Source organism: Anolis sagrei, chromosome 2 (genome assembly GCF_037176765.1).
Source record: "Anolis sagrei isolate rAnoSag1 chromosome 2, rAnoSag1.mat, whole genome shotgun sequence".
NCBI classification, from domain to species: Eukaryota; Metazoa; Chordata; class Lepidosauria; order Squamata; family Dactyloidae; genus Anolis; species Anolis sagrei.
The window spans coordinates 29,350,307-29,371,807 of record NC_090022.1 but is presented as its reverse complement, the minus strand read 5'-3'; the positions used below and the strand labels follow the sequence as shown (position 1 = coordinate 29,371,807).

Below are 21,501 nucleotides of genomic sequence, written 5' to 3'. Positions count from 1 at the left end.
CAGGCAAACAGAAATGCATATAAACAAAATATACAAGATTGAGAAACAATATTAAACTAAAATTCCAAAGATTTAATTTAATTCTCAATTAAAAACAAGAAAGCTTATAATTAATATTTTAAAATAACAAAGAGAGGAGCAGTCTGCAAATGATGATTTCAAGGTCCTGAAGAAGTAAATGAAAAGGGACAAGGGAAATGGAAACCCTTGGGTGGCGAAACCTAGAATTCTTACAATGCAGATCTTGATATCTGGCACAAGAGAGAAAAATGAATGAGTAAATGAATTTAGAAAGACTGTTATGTCTCATCTATACTAAGCTTGTAATGCAATTCAAAGCTAGTTTCAGCAAATGTGTGTAGACATATGCATAGCAAAACCACTTTCTTTTATGGCAGCTTGAAACTGCCTTAAGTGGCCAGTGTAGATGTGCCTGTAGTCTACCTACTCACTAGTGTTCCTCTACAAATGTCCAGCTGCATGAGAGCAAAAATGAAGATACCAAATAAAAGGAATAAACCAAGACTGAGGTTAGGTAGCATATATTTTGGTAAAACTATCAAGAGTTGAAGATAAAGTTGAGTAAAGAAACTGCTAAATCCAAGGGATCAACAATATTTAAAGGATGACAGAGAAGAGACCAAAGCTTACAAAAAAGCCTCAGAATCAAGATAACGAGGCTCTCAAAAGGCGCCAGCAACAGTGTACTGAGGATGTGGATCATAAACAAGCACAAAAGAAACACGATTATGATCAGACAAAGGAAATTCAGTAACTGAAAAGCAAGAGGTAGAACAATTCTTAATGAAAACAAGATCAAGACAATGGCCAAGGGAATCTGTAGGTGAATTAAAACAAAACTTGATCCCAAAACAAGAAAATAAAGGAAGAAAACATAACACAGTGGGATCTTTGGAATTACATACATGAATATTAAAAATCACCTATAATTTATTTACTTATCATGTCAGGAACAAACCAAACAGTTGTATTTAAGAACACACACACACAAAGTTTGCAAACTTGGCATTCTAATAAATGTCCTCTGATCAGTAGCTGGCCACTTAGAGTGCCTCTGGTGACGTTATAAGAAGGTCTTCCATTGTGCATGTGGCAGGTCTCAGATTGCATTGCAGTAGGTGGTCTGTGGTTTGCTCTTCTCCACAATCGCATGTCGTGGATTCCACTTTGTAGCCCCATTTCTTAAGGTTGGCTCTGCATCTCATGGTGCTAGAGCGCAGTCTGTTCAGCACCTTCCAAGTCACCCAGTTTTCTGTGTGCCCAGGAGGGAGTCACTCTTTGGTATCAGCCATTGATTGAGGTTGTGTGTTTTAGCCTGTCACTTTTGGACTATCGCTTGCTGAGGTGTTCCAGCGAGTGTCTCTATAGATCTTAGAAAACTAATTCTTGATTTAAGTCATTGGCGTGCTGGTGAAAGTGAGAAAAACCATCAACCAAGAAGCAAAATCAGAAATTAAAGTTGAAAATGGACCAGGTAGATGGCAAATGACTGCAATCCTCAGGTGCAAAGGCAAAAAGAGCCTTAAAACATGGGCCTCAAGAAGAAAAAACTATGTGGAAATAAAGAAAACTGAAAACCCATCCACCCTCACCGTCGTGAGGCAAAACTATTGAAGAGTTGTCCTATTTCACTGAGTTTTTTTTGTCTGGAAAGCTTGGCAATTTGTATAAGAAAAAAGAGAGTCCTCCAAAAGGGATAGTGAAATATATCATGAAAAGTGAGCCAAGTTTCCATGGTTTCCAAGAAGGTGAAAAGATCTGGAGAAAAATAAAACATGAACAGCAGCAACTTTAAGAACAATTGAGTGACAGCTCCATAAAGAGCAAGAAAGGGGAAGCAGAGAAAAAGGAAGACGGTGTATAGGTATCTGCTTAGAAGAAATCAGAGCCACAACAAAGAAAAGGTGTTTTTTTTCCAAGAGTTACCAACGAAAACGATAAACAAAAAGGAAAACAACTAAGTTTCAAAGAAAAGTATGTAACGATAGCATCACTGATAATGAAACCGGGATTCTTGGCTAACAAATGGCACATTCAGGATTTTCCCTTGCAGAAGGTGCTGGAACAGTTCTGGCCTCATTTTATCCCCAAAAATTATACACATGGGTATGAGAAGGCAATGTCTGGACCTGAGGAAAGCAAATATTCTTTATAATATACTGTACATGATGTCTTCTTCAATCCAATCCAAAACACTTCTGAAAAACCCAGCATTTGGTATCTTCTTTCCAGTTACCTTGTAAGCTAAGATCGACCATTGAGGCCCTGCTCACGGTCCTGCTTCTTTCACAGGTGCAACTGTTGAGGATGAGAGACAGGGCCTTCTCAGTGGTGGTCCGTTGTCTATGGAACACCCTCCCCCAACACGATTAGATCAGCGCTCTCCCTCTTGGTTTACAGAAAAAAAATTAAAAACATGGCTATGGAACCAAGCATTTGGGCAGTATTATTTATTTATTTATTTGCTATATTTATATACCGCCGTTTCTCAGCCTAGCCGGCGACTCAACGCGGTTTACAACATAATATAACAATCAACAGTAAAAAAGTTAAAAGCATAAAAAACATAAAAAACATAGAAACACAATTCATACATCAATACCAATCCAGTTCGACTCTTAACTAAAAACGTGATCCAGTTCATCATCCATATTGCCAGTCCTTTAGTCAGTTACCATTCGTTGCATTGGGTTAACCAAATGCCTGCCTAAACATCCAGGTCTTCAATCTTCTTCGGAATATCATCAATGAAGGGGCTGATCTTACCTCCAAGGGCAGGGCGTTCCATAGCCGCGGGGCCACCACAGAAAAGGCCCTGTCTCTCGTACCCGCCAGCCGCACCTGTGAAGCAGGCGGGATAGAGAGCAGGGCCTCCCCAGAAGATCTTAGGGTCCTGGCGGGCTGATAGGCCAAGATACGTTCGGATAGGTAAGTTGGGCCAGAACCGTATAGGGCTTTAAAGGCCAACGCCAGCACTTTGAATTGAGCCCGGTAGCAGATCGGCAGCCAGTGGAGCTGGTGCAGCAGAGGAGTTGTATGCTCCCTGCGCTCCGCTCCCGTTAGTATCATTGCTGCCGAACGTTGGACTAGTTGGAGCTTCCGGGCCGTCTTCAAAGGCAACCCCACGTAGAGAGCGTTGCAGTAGTCCAAACGGGATGTAACCAGAGCGTGGACTACCGTGGCCAAGTCAGACTTCCCAAGGTACGGGCGCAGTTGGCGCACGAGTTTTAACTGTGCGAATGCTCCCCTGGTCACCGCCGAAACCTGGGGATCCAGGCTCAGCGATGAGTCCAGGATCACACCCAAACTGCGAACCTGCGTCTTCAGGGGGAGTGCGACCCCATCCAACACAGGCTGTAACCCTATACCCTGTTCGGCCTTGCGACTGACCAGGAGTACCTCTGTCTTGTCTGGATTCAATTTCAATTTGTTCGCCCCCATCCAGACCGTCACAGCGGCCAAGCACCGGTTCAGGACCTCGACAGCCTCCTTAGTAGCAGGTGGAAAGGAGTGACAGAGTTGGACATCATCCGCGTACAGATGACATCGCACTCCGAAACTCCGGATGATCTCACCCAGCGGCTTCATGTAGATGTTAAACAACATGGGAGACAATATTGAGCCCTGAGGAACCCCACAAGACAAAGGTTGTGGGGTTGAACAGGAGTCTCCCAGTAACACCTTCTGAGACCGACCCTCGAGGAATGAGCGGAGCCACTGTAAAACAGTTCCTCCAAGACCCATTCCCGCGAGGCGTCTCAGAAGGATACCGTGGTCGACAGTATCGAAGGCCGCTGAGAGGTCCAGAAGCACCAACAGGGACACACTCCCCCTGTCGAGCTCCCGGCGCAGATCATCCACTAAGGCGACCAAGGCTGTCTCAGTACCATGCCCCGGCCTGAAGCCAGACTGTGCCGGATCCAGATAATCCGTGTCTACCAAGAATGCCTGGAGTTGTGAGGCCACCACACGTTCCAGGACTTTGCCCAAAAAGGGGAGATTGGAAACAGGCCGGAAGTTGACGAATTGAGTGGGGTCCAGTGATGGTTTCTTCAACAGCGGTTTTATTACAGCTTGCTTTAAGCTGGCTGGAAAGATGCCTTCCCGGAGGGAGGCATTAACCACCACCTTCACCCACTCGGCCAATCCCCCTCTGGCCTCCTTCAGAAGCCAGGATGGGCAGGGGTCTAGGATGCATGTGGTAGCTCTCATTCCTCCAAGCACCTTGTCCACATCCTCGGATTGAACCAATTGAAATGAATCCATCAAAACCGGACAAGCAGATGCTCGTGTTACATCCTCAGAGACTGCCGTTAATATGGTGTCCAGACCAGAGCGGATCAAAGCGACTTTGTCTGCAAAGAACTGAGCAAAGGCTTCACAGCGAGCTGCCGAGTCATCAGGGCACCCATCCTGAATGGTGGGTTTTAACAGGCCTCTGACAACTCGGAACAGTTCGGCCGGACGGTTCTTTGCAGACGCAATAGTGGCCGCAAGGAAGGTCTTCTTTGCAGCTTTTATTGCCGCGGCATATGCCCTTAAGAAGGACATAAACCGTGTTCGATTTGGCTCGCTCGGATTCGAACGCCACACGCTCTCTAGTTCCCTCTTCTTTCGCTTCAACGCTGCCAGCTCCTCAGTGAACCAAGGAGCTGGTTTAGCTCGGCTACTTGAGAGGGGACGTTCTGGAGCAATCGTGTTTATTGCCCTAGTCATCTCCCCATTCCAGAGAGCGACCAGGGCATCAACAGGATCACCAACCGAGGCGGCGGGAAATTCCCCAAGAGCCATCAGGAATCCATCCGGATCCATAAGCCTCCTGGGGCGGACCAACTTAATGGGTCCTCCACCTCTGCAGAGGTTAGGGGGTGCAGTTAATCTAAAGCTGACCAGGTGGTGGTCGGTCCATGGCAACGGAGAGATGGATAACTCCTCAACACCGCCACCTTCCTCCCATCCCTGGCAGAGAACCAAGTCCAATGTATGTCCAGCACTGTGGGTGGAGCCAGATACCTGTTGGGACAGCCCCATGGTTGCCATGGTAGACATGAAGTCCTGAGCCGCTCCCGATAGGGTGGTCTCGGCGTGGACATTGAAGTCCCCCAGCACAAGCAGCCGCTGGGACTCCAATGCCAGGTCCGAGATCACCCCCGCTAGCTCAGTCAGGGAGTCTGTAGTGCAGCGAGGTGGACGGTACACTAACAGAATCCCTAATCTGTCCCGGTCACCCACCCTCAGGTGGACGCATTCAAAATTTGTTGACTGCGGGATGGGGGCCCTGGTCAGAAGAATGGAGTCTCTATAGATCACTGCAACCCCGCCTCCCCGCCCCCCGGATCTTGGTTGGTGCTGCACGGAGAAACCTGGCGGGCAAAGCTGGGTCAAATTCACACCTCCAGCTTCGTCCAGCCAGGTCTCCGTGATGCACGCCAGATCTGCCCGTTCATCCAGGATTAAATCCTGGATGAAAGCTGTTTTGCCATTGACAGATCTGGCGTTCAACAGCACCACCTTCAATCCGGGGGGACCGCCGACCTGGTTACACCAATTCACCATATCAGGAGACCGAGTTGGAGTTACTAATGTTGTTGTACGATCCCTAGGCCGAATTCGAGGTCTCCTTTTCCCGTATCTCCCCATCCCCACCACGACTTCTATGGGGGCTCCCCGACCAATGGAACACCCTCCCTCCTCCATGACGCAGTCTACCTTCCTATTTTCACCCCATGCTTCACTGCTGGCTATATGATTTATCACCGGTTTAACTCGCACTGGGATCTCCAATTCACTCCCCTCCTTACCTCTCCCGCAGGCAGCTAACAGCAGTGTTACAAGATACCAGGAGATCGGAACTAGCATGGGTGGTAGATGTTAGCAGTCTCAATAAAGCTACCAAAGTTCGTAAAGTGCAGCTTGTGGTTGTATAAATCTTACAGTTCTTAAAGTGCAAAGGAGGATAGTAACACTCACACTAAAGCTACCAAAGTTCTTAAAGTGCAGCCAGTGGTTGTAGCAACCTCCCAGGTCTTAAAGTGCAAAAGGTTATTGAGATTGTTCTAAAGTGCTAAAATAAGGTGCGTCATGGAGGAACCCCAATTTCAGAAGCTAGGGACTAGCACCTGGATAGTAACCAATACAGTACAGGATAACAATTTAAAGTGCTAAAGGATTAAGGTGCTGATAATATAAAGTGCTAGAATTGTACAAAATAACAGCACCACCTAAACTGTTGGTAGAGATGTTAAGACACACAAAATCAAGGCAATGAACGACTGAAAATGGATCAAAAGGTGGATTGGTATTGGTCCTTCCGGAGATAAAGCTAGTGTCCGCAAGGATGATCAACGGCCGAAATCGGCCCGATGGTAAAGGATGGACACGCAGGTGGACAGCACAGTAAATTGAACAGCACAGCGGTGGGCACAATAGATTGAACAGCACAGGTAGTCGGCACAATAGATAGTTAGTCAGCACACGTCGGACAACCAAGGTCGGTCAGCACAGCGTTGGCCTAAAGTTGGTAGCGTCGATGGCATACACAGTTTGGCCCCAGTGATGCTCTGGAGGGGTGCGATAACCGCACCACGAACCAAGATGGCGGCCGCGTCAAGACCTGGGGCGGCAACTCAAGCCACCCCGGGGTCCTAGCGCCGCACGCCGACAAGGCCAGCAAACTGCGAGTTATCCCGGCCCCAAAATCTCCGGTCGACTAATCTGTGGTTTGGGAGGGAGCGTGCTCGGACCCAACTAGAGGTGGGCTTCGCTCCACCTCCACTCTTCTCTTCTGGGGAGCCGACTCGCACGGCTGAAGCAGCCAGATGTCCGAGGCTGCAGCTGGAACGCAAACCGGCTGGGCCGAGCAGGAGGGGGCGGCGTGGGTGAAAACAGCCCTCTCGGATACGCAGGACAAGAAAAGAATTTCATTGTTCAGTTGTTCAGTCATTTCCGACTCTTCGTGATCTGATGGACCAGCCCACGCCAAAGCTCCCTGTCGGCCGTCACCACCTCCAGCTCCTTCAAGGTCAATCCAGTCACTTCAAGGATGCCATCCATCCATCTTGCCCTTGATCGGCCCCTTTCCTTTTTTCTTCCATTTTCCCAGCATAATTGTCTTCCCTAAGCTTTCCTTTCTTCTCATGGCATTGAATTTCGCTGTGAGTATGTTGGAAATAGCTTTGAGTCCCCCCGGGGGTAAGAAAAGCAATATATAAATGAAGTAAATAAACAAATAATCTGAAGAAAGTTTATCTAAAGCAAATATCAGTAAAGGTAGCCATCGAAGGTAGATGACATCTGGAGAAAGAACCAATTATGGCAGGTTCAAGCATGTTTTAGTTATATTAAACAAATAACAACCTGTATCTGTTAACTGCAGTGTAGAGATATATGCGTGTAAAATGCATGAATTCCCACAGAGTTTAGCATTTAAAATAGACAAGTTTGTAAAAATCCAGACTGAGCATATACTTTTAAAATTAGGAATGGTTGTATGTAGGGAAATACAGACAACCCACCTAATGCACAAGGAGTCAGCATGGCAGAGAAAACAAATATTCAGTATTTGATTTACTACTGTTTATGTCTGTGATATTAGTTGTGGAGTTGAGTTCATAGAGTGAGTGAAGACCCTACTATCACCCTGCCTTCATTCTTTATTTTAATGCTTTCTGTAAAAGATTGTTTCTACAAAGGACAAGGGTTGAGGAAAGTGGTGTGTCATCTGAAAAATGAGAGGAGACCCCATCAGCGCATAATGAATGGTGCATTAGCCCAGTGTGTTTCAAGTCCTTCAACTTTTCCACAGGGGAAACTATAAAAACAGAATTTATGTGCAATATATTAACTGCAGATTAACGAGACAATGATAAAAACATATCATAAAAATGAACAGTATTACAAATAAAATAACTCTGCCTGCAAAAAATATATATTAAAAAGCAATTTTTCTTAAAGAACAATAGTGACATATTCCATGCACAATTACAACACAAACAAGAAACTGGGAGGCATCTAAAGACACTGGCTTGGCTGCATCAGTTGAGATTTAAAGGGGAATGTGTAAGAAATAAAGGAAATGTCAGATCAAGGAAGATTATAATAAGATATACTGAGAGTACACATGCATTGTAGAATTGATGCAGTTTGACATTAACATGAGAGAAGCCTCCCACAGAATGGTAACACATCCAGGCACCCCTGGGCATCGTCTCTGCAAACTGCCAATTCTCTCACACCAGAAGCAACTTGCAATTTCTCAAGTCGCTTATTGCACAATAAAAAAGTTGGCATCTGAGTTTGTAGGAGGATCTTGTTCCTGTAAACACTATATATGGTATATATCCTGTTGTGAGTAGTTATTTAAAATTTGGAGGCTGCCTGTAGGTCAATACAAACCTGCCTCCTATTATTTGTGATGGATCTTCACCTTTATCCGTCTGTACTAGAGATGGGATACTTGCATTTCTCTGATGAAGGAAATTTTGTTGGAATAGTTATTTGACAAAAGTTAGAAACCTGATAATACTACATCTGCTGAATCCCTTTTATTCTTTTATTGACTTGGCAATTCCTTTATTGACTTGGCTAATGAACATCTGTCTTTAAGTGCCAAATAACCTGGCTACTAATAAATTATTTTCATCTCTTTTGGAAAGCTAAGTGGTTTTTAGAAGCACTTAATTTGAAAGCAGGAAATATGCAAAACTACCAGATTATTGTGTCAGGCCTGATACATCCAGTTTATTATCAGGAGGAGATCCCAGTTGGGCAATGGGTTAAACCCTTGTGTCGGCAGGACTGGTCAATCAACAGGTTACTGGTTCAAATCCGGGGAGCAGAGTAAGCTCCTGTCTGTCGAGCTCTACCTTCTCATGCAGGAACATGAGAGAAGCCTCCCACAAGATAGTAAAACATCAATGATCCGGGCATCCCCTGGGCAATGTCCTTGCAGGCGGCCAATTCTCTCACGCCAGAAGTGACTTGCAGTTTCTCAAGTTGCTTCTGACACACATAAAAAATGACCAGGTTTCAAAGGGAAATATAACATCATTTAAGTCTAGATGTTCTGTAGAAGAAGTACTGCATAAACCTCTGGCTATGTTATGTGTTCTGCAAAAAATAAAGCAGAGGGTCTAAAAATACACATTTAAATATGAAGCAGATAAATGTCTTGAATGATTTGCCATTGCCTTGGCTTCTTCTCTTCTAAATCATTGTTGTAATTATTTCTTGGCCACTTCAATTCACAGTAGAATGCAGCTTGGCCAATCTGTGCATATTTCCCCCCTTTCTGAGTGAATACTCATTGTTTAAAGTTCAATATTATGATTAAAATCCTGACTGCACATTGCTATTTTGGATGAAAGGGACTCACAGTATGAGTTGGCTTTTGGACTCTTTAAGAACAGAGAACACTTAAGGGTTTCATAGCCCCCCACTAGCCACATCCCGCAGTTCCTTCAACCTACTCTTCTTTAGAATATAAAGGAACAGTAATTATTGGTTCCAAATGTTCTATACATCAAAGAACATTACAGTCCAATCTCAATGTGGGATGGTAAGCTTTGTGGAAGTAGAAGTGAGAGGAACTGTGATTGCAATAACTTTAATAATTGAATCTTAGGCTGGGTAAATGGAACAGTCTTATTTGAATTGTCAATTGGAGACCAGGAAAAACCGAGAAAGACTTAAGCATGTACCCATTTGAAAAATATAAATTATACAGCCAAACAAAAATGCATGTTTTTCAAGATTGTCCAAGGGAGACCTGGGAACTGTCTTTTTCAATGTATGAAAAGGGACCCAGAATGTTATGATTCATTTTGAAATCCAAGCAGTAAATGAATAATAAACAGAATGCACACAAAGAAACCCTACACACATTGAAGACTGCTGTTTGAGCCGTTGTTGTTCAAGCAGTTCGGGGGAGGCAGCAATTTCATTTTTAAAAACCCTTTTCAAGATTTTGCTGCCAGAAAATAACAACTGGCTATCAACTCTAATAAGCCATGGTGTTCTGTAGGAGAGAAAAAGGCGTAATTTGGCCTTGTGCAGTCCAGCACATTGCCCTGATTATTGATGTGTCCTAGTGGGGACCACAACTACTGGAAGAGGAATTGATATCTCTCTAGATCGTGAGGAATGGGAATAGTCCAGGGTTTTAAATACAAGTTGTTAGCTGTAGAATCCACATTTATTGTACTTTCTTTAAGGGAGTTTTAATATCAGGTCAAATGCTCTGTGGCAGATATTATCATGAGTTCCTGGGGAAAACCATTCTGATCTGCATAAAACTCTATATGAGCAAAGTCTCTTGAATATATTTAATTGCCAAATGCTGTGTGCTCTTATGCTACCACCATTATAAAAGATAGTAGACATAATGCATAAACTAATGTTAGAGTAGATAATATTCTTCTAGTTTGGCCTGCCTAATAGATCCTGGTTTGGCATGGCCACAGCTGCATTTTGTATTATTTATGTAATATGTTTTTATTAAATCTCAGCCCACCAGGGCTTCAGTGTGATGGACAGGTTTCTCATCTGTAGATTCAATCAATTGCAGATCCAAAAAGGGTATTAAATAAAAATATGCTCAAGATCTTATGCACAGATGTGCAAATCAGGTGCATTTAAATCCCAGATATTCTTGCTTCTTATAAAGTCAACTGCCATTTAGCATAGCAAGTTAATCACCAGCTGCAGTAAATCTTGACAACCAAAAGATTGACAGTTCAAAGCCAGGTCAGGGTGAGCTCCTGACCTTCAGCCCAGCTCTCCCGCCCTGTGATTTTTATTTTGGTCCCATTAGATTATATCCCCACTTGGTGTACAAACACATCTGTTTACAGTTGTACTAGACTAACAAAAGCTTTATATTACAAGTCCAGTATTGTGTATGTTCTCTGACCATATAGTGTATCATTACAATGTATTTTATATCGCATAGTATTTTCTATCCTTAATGATAGTTACTCTCAGGGATTCAGGCCAGTCTTTCCTACTTCAACGACTTCAGAACTTTTGGTAAGACTATGAGAGTGTCCAGCATCCTCCATAGGCAGGGGGGTATCATAAGCATGCTCATCCATTCCATCAGTTGCTTATGACAAACAAGACTCAGACAGCTGTTTGGAATACTCCCAGTAACTCCTTTATTTCAGACAAGCCGACAACTCAAATCCAACAGAGTCCCCTGTTTCTCTCCCACTCTCCCTCTTATCTCCACTCTTTCACTTCCCCCTCCCTCCTTCCAATTACTCCACATGTGTCTCGGTGTTTACTTTGTCCTTGGATCTTGCTGGTGTTTGAAAGGAACAGCTTCTTTCCAACTCCAGGGCGGGACCCTCCACTGTCTCCCCTCTACAAGGACATACTAGAAACTAATAGGAATTATCTTTAAGAACCTTTTCTTTCTGGTATGGACAATGAAGGTTTGTACCTTCATTTGATTCAAAAAAGTGAAGTGATATTGGTATTCCTTCTGCTGACACCATCCCTGACTGGGCCATTGTGATGCTTTGGATTCCTTGGCAATGAAGGTTTTCACTGGCCATGGGGTAAGACATAACCTTCATTTTATCATTACCTCAGCAAGTAGTGAACATGATCAGGCAGTTTCTGGATGAATTTTGGTTTTACAGCATTTTCTTTGGCAGTATGAGGACCCATTCAGAAATCCATCAAATATAAAATCTGCCCCAGTGAAAAAGCTGGTCCCTTCACTGTAGAGTTAGTATAAATGAACTCAGCCGGCAAATTTTAGTTATCCTAACACAGTCCCACTGGGGACATAAGCTATTGGCACAATTACAACTGAATGCCCTTCTGCAACTGTAGAATTTTAGTTTCTCTCTCTTGCGCAGAAAGCTCAGAGTAATAAAATAGAGGAAAGCCAAGAGTGCCAGAAGCATTAGACTCAGTATGAAGCTCACCGCACATGCAGTAAAACACTACTTGATGGTTGAGACTATGGAGAAGACACAGTCCAGTAGAGCTTTGCTTGAAGTACATAGGTTATAAACATTCATCCTGGCAACTGCCCTGCTGTCAATGGAGGACTTCTGTAACCATTTGGAAAACTTTTTGAGGATAAATCATCTGGCTTCTGAATAAGTTAATGCCACTGTTGAAACTTATCCAAATCAGATGTTTAATTGTTTTGCCCAGTTTTGTGGAATCAGTTTAAGCTTCGGTGGCTTATTATTACATGGTATTACAATAAAACTGGTGTGCATTATCAACTTAAGAATCTTTCCTAATAATAAAAGGAGTAGGCAACAGGGGCCACGTTTTCTGGGAGCAGAACCGGACAACCTGCAACTTGCAGTGTATGGAGACCATATAATGCCCTTGCAATAACAGCTCCATTGGCTGTCAGCCTATTCCCAAGCACAATTTAAAGTGCTAAGTTAGGATCTATTCATTCCTTTCCTTTCCCAGAACACTCTCCTCCTTAGTGTCCTTCTGTCAGCAGGCAAAGCCTTTTTCTCTATTTCAAAAGGCTTTTAGAAATGAAGGCTTTTAAACAGAGGAATTTTAAAATGGTGCTGTGCTGTTTTAGCTTTTTTTAATTGTATATTTCTGTGTTAATACCCATATTTCACAGAATGCCATGGATTCCAAGATGCCACTCCCCCTGCTCTCGTCCCGCTGCCTTCGCAGGTGCGATTTGTGGGGAGGAGACACGGGGCCTTCTCAGGGATGGCCCCTCGGCTGTGGAACTACCTCCCCAGTGAGATTAGATCAGCCCCTTCCCTCCTGATGTTCAGAAAGAAACATAAAACCTAGCTATTCAAGCAAGCGTTCAGCAAGAGTAGTATTTCTGAAGTAGCTAAATGAAAACCATGGGACTAGTGCAATGTTTAATATGTTTTATGTTCATGTTATGATGTCACTTTGTATAGTTTTTAATGGTTTATAATTCATATTTATATGTCATTGATTTAGTTGTGTTATGTATTGCTTTTATATGTATGTTTGGCATTAAATTTTTGCCATGTTGTACACCACTCTGAGTCCCCCCAGTGAGAAGAGTGGTATAGAAATGCAATAAATAAATAAATAGGAAACTTTCAGTTTCAAGATGCACCCCCTTTTTTGGAATTTTAATTTTAGAAAAACAGTTTTCTTTAAAAGAAATCATAGATTTTGGAATCTTATTTATATGAGAGATGGTGCTAAGGCAAGCTGAGAGAATGGAGAAAGCCATCTGAGAGACTGCTGGTGAGGAGGGTAGAAAGCCAGCGGAGAGAAGCTTCTTTAAAAATGACAATTAGACATGCCTTTTGCCGTGAATTCCAGCTGCCATTCTGTGAAGGGTATTTTTTCCTGACCCTATCTTCTTTGGCTCCTGAGACAAAATCAAATGCCTTTGCCAGTTATCAGAGGAAGAAACTGATTCTTCATGGGAAAAAAAACCTGAGATTTTTTCCTCCTCGGAAAAATGCCACCATCAATCTAAAATATCCCAGAACCGGTGGTGATTTCTTCCCCGGGAGGAGATGTCTACTGGATATGTTGTATGTTTGTGCCCATAGTATACTTCCTTTTAATTTTTATCTCTTGAAGAAGAGATGGTTGAAGCACTTGTATAATCTTGGCAAGCCTTTTAAGACAACTCTGTTCTTCATTATCTCCTGCTTCACACCAATCTTCCCTTTCATTGTATTTCTTAGGAATATGACTGGAGAAACTACCAGCCAAGCAATATGAGTGCCTCTGAACTTCAAATGTTGGCTAGTATGAAAAGGCAACAAAATGAAGAGCTGGAAGATAATCAACTTTCACATGGTTTGAGTGCCTCTCAAATCGGCAATTGTAATATCAGCATCAGCACAAGCAGTGACGATACAACAACCTGGAACTCATGTCTCCCAGCGGTGAGCTTTGCTTCAGACATTGTCAGAGGGTTTCCTAGGGAAATTCCAGTTATTCTGAGCTCGTGTAGAGAACTTGTGTGATCTTTAAACAAGTGTTTCTAAACTGTTACAGGAATTGGAAAAATACAAATCTCAAAGTGGCCTGTATGCTTCCTGCATAACTTGTCTATCCATCAGGTCCAATGTTATTTGTTCTTTAGAGGAGCTGTGGCTGACTGCAGTGATATATTTGCTTTGCTTTCAGCAAATGCTGTTTGGCAGGATCTGTATATGAATGCAATGCGGAGAAAGCGTTTCTGAAAAACCCAACACATCCAGGCATGACTCCCTTTGTTCCTACATTCAAAGATAGGCATTTACCCTACCTAGGCAGGCTATTCAGGTTGCTGTTTTTCAACTTCTAACAAATCTCTTGCAATGGCTGTGGAATGGCAAAGAACATGCGCTCTTAAGTTTTTCTGAAATCTGCTCAAAACAACAGTTTGACTAGCATGAAGGAAAATGACCTGAAGATAAAAACTGCATTCCGTGAGCTGTATCAAAATGCCCTCAGCAGTTGTCATTGTTAGAAGTAACAGAGATCACATTGCTTTGTATCATCCCATCAAATACTGAGTTCTTTAATGTTGATATTTTAAAGATACATAGGGGAGCTAGATCCCAAAGCTATTGTATATTTTGATCACAGTTAAGCCAGCTATGGAGTTGTTTTGGTTTGGTTTCATTGCCTCCCAGCACTGAAGATGGACATGTCCAAATAACAGGTCAAAGTTAATGTCAGAATGAAATAAGTATTTTTGGTATATTAAGATGTACAAAACGAATAGCATTTTTATCAAAAAAAATCCTCCCATGTTCAGCAGGTCTCCTAGCAGCACAAACCTTAGAAAAGTATAAGTTCAAGACCCCAAAAGTAGTTACTGTTGTACTTATCCAAGAGTAATGCACAGAAATATTTTAATGCTTAAAAAATACACTTAAAGTGCCACTTATCCATGCTTTAACAAAATATATAGTGCTCTTATGTATTTGAAAAAGCAATAGTTTAAAGAATCTGTTATTGAGTAAAATGCAGAGGATTGTAAACACTCTCACACATACAAACTCAAAACAGTTTTTGGCATTTCTGTAAATTACATTCAAAAACTAAATTATTCACAAAAAGGCATGCCAAAAGAACATTTACTAAACAATCCTTTTCCATGTACTCAGATGAAACAGTAAAATGCAGCACCATACAAAATGAAATGACTCAAATTAATAAGAGCATGAACACAAAGAAGGACAGTATGGGTCAACATAACAACACCTCTGGTGACATCTTTAGTTGCAGCAGTAAACCACATTACTCATGGAAGAAAAATAAATCAAATGATTTATGGATTACAGATCTACCCCTGCCATGTAATCATAGCGATAGCATGGCAATAATTATGTTTATCTACACAGCAGTTGTGCAACATGATTTTGCATGTGTTAATATTTCAGCTCCCCATCCACAAAAAGAACATGCCACTGCTTCAGCATCCATAATAGGAAACATCTCACCTCAAACTTTCTTCATCAGTTTCTCAGTTCACTTCCACTGTCCACTCCTCCTACTTGATTTTTGCTCTTTTTCTTCTGCCTTTCCTTCTACTCATTCAACTCTCACAACACAGCATGATGCAGCAGCATCATGAATCACATTGTAACCATGTAACTACTTAGTGAGTCAATGACCCCATAACTGAAGAAGTAATTAAAATGTTGTTGTCGAAAGCTTTAAAATGTTAATTAAAATGTTTCACTTGAAAAATGACTTGCTAGCCCTGCTCCCAGTATCCACATCCTTGGACTATGGACTATTTGCTCATTTAATCCACTACTATGGCAGTCAGTCTCCAGTGTCTTTGGTGAAGGGTCTTTATAGTATCCAGTGCTTTTGAGCCAAGATGACATAAATTAAATTGAAAGGTCAAAAAGTGAGTGGAATGTGGATTAAGAGGCTGATGAGAAAAAGCTGGAAGTGAAATGATCACTACTGTGGCCCTGAGACAAAATCAGGCTATACCAGGCAGGCGCTCTACTATGAAGCTTTGTGCTTCCTCCATTAAGGATTGCAATCTTAATGTAGATTCACTTCATAGGCAAATAAACTGAGTACCAACATTCAAAATGTTGAATCGCTCCTGACAAAAACCACCCCACAAATGTTGCTCAGATAACACTGTATAACAAAATTTGGAGGGAAAAAAATATGTCCCAGGTTTGAAAGTGTCATTTCCTGTTTAATTGTGCAGTACTTACTTTGAAAGTAGTTGTTATATTCCAGAAACTTGTTTTTGTGGCTGTCACAAACTGTGTTGAATTGTTGAGTCTCTAAGGACCTCTTCACACAAGGCTAAAATCGACAGCATGCACCAATTTAGCCCAGGTCACCCATGGAACCTTCAGACTCCCATCAGATGATGCCGACGTTGCTCTGTGGGTGAAGGTGGGCGGAACCAGTGCATATTGCCACTGTGGCAACATGGTAGGCTCCCCGTGTTACCATTACAAGCAATGGGGGTAAGCCATGTGCTCTACGCACACTGCACACTTCCCCATATGAGATCAGCTAGGAGAGGAGTCCGGCAATGCAGGATGTGGGGCACTGGGTTCTCTATTTCCCCTGACAGTGCGGTATGTTCTCAGCAGCCATGTGACAAGGTTGTATGAGATATTCAGTGAAAAACTATAGCAAAATGTGTTGCATAATATCCTGGAAAAACAAAGTTTTTGCAGTTTAATAAACCTTTTCCATGTTTTTATCATAGAATCAATTAGGAAAGACATTTATAACCTAGGAACCACAAAAATGTGTTACATAATGTAATGGATGGATGACACTAAGGCTGAAATACAGAATTCTATTTATTTGGGAGGAGTACTCACCCTATTTTTGTTGATTTAAAATGTCTTAATGTTCTGTATAATAAACATACTTACACTATAGTACAAAAGTGGAAACATACTTTTTAATGGCCAGCAGAAATAGTTTCTGCCTTTTTACTCGATTATCATGATAACTAAATAATGGTAAACAAGGCGTACTCATTTATCATGATAACTAAATAATGCTCTGCTCCTTATAATACTGATTGTACTTTCCTTTATGGAAGTTACTGGAATCACTTAAGCACCCAGCATAGCTGTTTTTCTGAAACTTGCATAATCAGCATTTATTTTAATATCTACTCTTACTTCCTTTAAAAACAAATTAGAAATCTGATTACTTACAAAATAGAGTAAGGAGACCACAAATGTGTATACGTCTTCTCACCACCAATCCTCTCCTTTTATCTCCTCTTTTTTTTTCTTTTTTTTTTTTTTTTGTATCTCTTCTTCTTCCCTTGTCACATCCTTCCCTCTTTTAGACCCCACAAGCCTGGTACCCCCTGCCTCCTTCTCCCCTCCCTCAATTTTTTGTTTTGTTTTTAATGCATCACTGTTAAAACTTCAATAAAAAAATAAAAAACCAAAATAATCATCTATAACCCCTGTTTTGTTTCTGGGGGTTTTTTTCTCATAGAAAACTTTCATCAGACATTGGACCATAAATACTGCCTTATAGTCATGGGCCCAAAATTTGTTTCATCTATTTGATTCGTGTTTCTGTTTCATTCCATCCATTCAAATGGCACAGAATGGGAAGGCCCCTCCTGAAACGAAAATAAATCTGATACTAAAGGCAGGTGGGAGCGGATACAGGCTTTTCAGATTGATTGCCATGCGTGTAGGCCCAAAGTGCCAGGGTCTGGCAGGGCCTTCAGCTGGGTGCCAAGAAAGGAGGGCTCTTTACTCGGCTCTCAGCTGCAAGCCCTGCCAGGCCCGGGCACATAGACGCAAAGCCTGTACCCATAGGCCCAAAGTGCCAGGATGCCTGCAACCAAGCACTGAGTAAGGAGCGCTCCTGATTTGGCACTCGGCTGCAGGCCCTGCCAGGCAGCAGCATGTAGATCCAAAGCGTGTACCCATACACCCAGGCTCTTTGGGCCTACGGGTGAAGTCGTCCCATTCCACCAATAATGGACCAAAACAAAACAGCACCGAAAACGAAAAACAAATACCTGCCCTCCTGAATTTGAGTGGCATAGTCGAAATGGATCAGGGTCTCCACTCAAAGCTGGGACACAAAGAGGATCAAGGGTTAAATGCATATGACTGCTGCCTTACTACTCTCCTCTTATCACTAAATTGTTTGATTTTTATGCTATGATCTTTAGAACATCACACAGAACTTAAGTCTTGCTTTACCCACCAAAATATGCACCCAAAGAAATGGCTCAAAAGCTGCTGTTTTTATTACAATACATGTTCTGCAGTATTTAACTTGTAAAACACTCCGTTTAAACATGCCTTACAAGAAATCCTTTTAACTCCTTATTGAACATTCAACTTTGCTTTTCTTCATTCTCAGTGAAATCACTTGTATGTAAAATGTACAGTTGTACACATTACCATTTTTTTAGTTATATGCTGCCACTCTTCTTCTGTGTTGAGTACATGCCCTTCCTGCCTACTTTATTCTCACAGTAATAATAAACCTGTCTAACCAAAAAGGTTAGTGATTCAAGCACGGGACTATGACCAAGATTAAAATCCCCACTTACCATGGAAACCCACTGTTCTCTCAGCCTAGAGGAAGGCAAAACTGGCAGTCATGTCTCTCTCTTTTCTTTTCTCTTGTTTTCTTTTCTCTAAGCTAAACATCAGCCTTTCCTCAGAGGGCTTTGTCTTCAATCTTTGATCATTTTGGTCTCCTGGACACTTTCCAGCTTGTCCATATCCTTCTTGAATTGTGGTGCCCAGAACTGAGCACAGTACCATTTCAGATGATGTCAGAATACAGTGGTAATATAACTTCTTTTGATCTAGGCCAGATCTTCTTAAACTGTGAGTTGTAACCCCATTTGGGGTCCCCTAACTGAATGCGGGGGTCACAAAAATGTGTGTACCTTGTCATCTAGCAGCTGTTTTAGACTTTTACATGAATCTGTTAGCAACTACATGGAGCAAATGCTTCAGCTGCCCCGTGAGGCTCCAAACCAAGCAGGCCAGCATGGCATGAAAAATGCTGAAGATGCTCTACATCAGTGGTTCTCAACCTTCCTAATGGCGTGACCCCTTAATACAGTCCCTTATATGGTGGTGACCCCCAACCATAATATTGTTTTCGTTGCTACTTCATAACAGTCATTTTACTACTGTTATAAATCATAATGTAAATATCTGATATGCAGGATGCATTTTCATTCACTGGACCAAACTGGGCACAAATACCCAATACACCCAAATGTAAATGCTAGTGGGGTTGGGCGAGGATTGATTTTGTAATTTGGGAGTTGTAGTTGCTAGGATTTATAGTTCACTTATAATCAAAGAGCATTCCGAACTCCACCAGCGATGGATTTGAACCAACCTTGGCTCCCATGACCAATGGAAAACATTGGAAGGGTTTGATGGGCATTGACCTTGAGTTTGGGAGTTGTAGTTCACCTATATCCAGAGAGCACTGTGGACTCATGCAATGGTGGATCTGGACCAAACTTGGCACGAATACTCAATATGCCCAAATGTGAGCACTGGTGGAGTCCGGGGAAAATAGATCTTGACATTTGGGAGTTGTAGTTGCTGGGATTTATAGTTTATTACAATCAAAGAACATTCTGAACTCCACCAACCATAGAATTGGCTCAAACTTCCCACATGGAATCCCCATGACCATCAGAAAATACTGTGTTTTCTTATGGTCTTTGGCGACCCTTCTGACACCCCCTCGCGACCCCCTCAGGGGTCCCGACCCCCAGGTTGAGAAACACTGCTCTACATTCTAAAGTATCAAATATTCGACTAAGATTTAATTCTTTATGTAAAAATATTTATTTATTTATTTAAAACTTTTATACCCCGGTCTTTTCAACCTCTACAGAGAGACTCTGGTCGGCACATCCGTCAAGCACATCCGTCCCATTAGTATGCAAATTTGCTTTCATCTTTAATAAACAGTAAAATTGTATGTTTACCTTAAAATGAATTTCTTTATGATTTGTTTTCAATGTTTTTTTATTTGTATACCTATTTTATATACCTATATACCTCGGTCACATAAAAAATTAAAATATAAAAAAGTGTTGCAATAGAAATATGTTTAAGAAACCCTAATCTAGACACAGTACTTCTATTAATGCAGCCTAGATTCACATCGGATTTTTTTAGCTGCTGCATTACACTGTTGGCTCATATTCAACTAGTGGTGTACTAAGATCCCTTTCACATGTGCTGTTATCACACATCCCGTGTCTGCATTTCTTTCTTTTTCTTTTTTGCCTAAATGTAATTTAATGTATATTTCTTAATATGTAATACATTATGATATAAAGATTCAGTCATTTAAAAGTGTAAAGTAGATATAGCTGCAATTAGTGATGAATGCTTTATAGCTGCTCTCTACAAAAATATGGAGATAAAAATCAGTTTTCATTAGGATTGGGTTTCTCCCCTCGGAGGTTTTAATCAGGTTTCAAACACATGAACCATTTAAAACCCAAGCAGTCATTCAATTGGTTTTGACTCTGGCTACTCTGCAATCTGTAAACTGAAGCTGTTTTGTTTTAGTTTGAAAGAAGAGTGTATATATTATGTGCTGTCAAGTTGCCATCACTGACAACTGAAAATCTTGGCTTTTTCAGAAGGCCACAGGAGAAAACATGGCTGACAGTCTTTCTAATGTTATGCTTCCTGGAAAAAAATCTTCCTTCAGGGCTAAGAAGCTTGCTTGACTCCATTATTCTTTTCTAAAGCAGCCAGCATGAATGCCTGTTGCTGTCAATTTATACATTTTTTGAGAGTGCAGAGCTGCTGAATCAAGAGTTCCCACCAATTGAAAAACCTTATTCTCAAAGCCAGGTCTCAAATTCATTAAGATGTCTGATATATTTATATCACCAAGGGACTCACCTGACTGAGAAGGAGGTATCACATCTGGGTAGAGAATGGCTGTTGACACCCTTCTTTCATTAAGAGTTTCTGTTCTTGTTCATAAAATTCAGTTCAGGCTCTGAGTTGGTTCCAAATGGTAAATCAGATGCCCACAGATATCTACAACTAAGATGTCCTTAGTCAAACTGAACTCTCCCCCCCCCCCCCCCCCCCACACACACACACACATCACAAAGCAACACTTTTAAAAACTGGAAAGTTCTAGCCATTGCTGGAGGGAGTAGAAATCAAAAAAGATCCATCAGAGAAAGGAGAGAGAGGAATAGATAGCTGAGAGCAAGGATAAATTGGTTAAAACTGATTCCAGATGTTTTGGGTTTCAGTTTACCATACACCTGACCACTGACCCTGCTGGCTGGAGTCTCTGAAAGCTGATGTCTAAAATGTCCAGAAGGCTGAAGATTGGGAACAATATAGTACATCCCCTCCCCCCCCCCCCATTTGTTTGCATATATGGGAGTCTAGGATTGTAATAATGTGGGGGAATTAGCCACAATACCCTCATACTGGGGAAAAGAAAGAAATGGTAGAGGAAGGTAGGATACAAGACAGAACACTACCCTGTAATTCTAAGGTC

The 21,501-nt window shown here is 41.9% G+C and overlaps 1 protein-coding gene across 2 annotated transcripts in view; it reads left to right on the top strand.

The window, feature by feature from the left end:
- CFAP20DC (CFAP20 domain containing) overlaps positions 1 to 21,501 on the top strand; it is a 177,580-nt gene that overhangs the window by 108,961 nt on the left and 47,118 nt on the right. For both annotated transcript variants that reach the window (XM_067463435.1, XM_067463434.1), the window contains one exon: positions 13,698 to 13,901. In XM_067463435.1, coding sequence (XP_067319536.1) covers positions 13,698 to 13,901 — 204 coding nt within the window. The remainder of the gene's footprint in view (positions 1 to 13,697; positions 13,902 to 21,501) is intronic.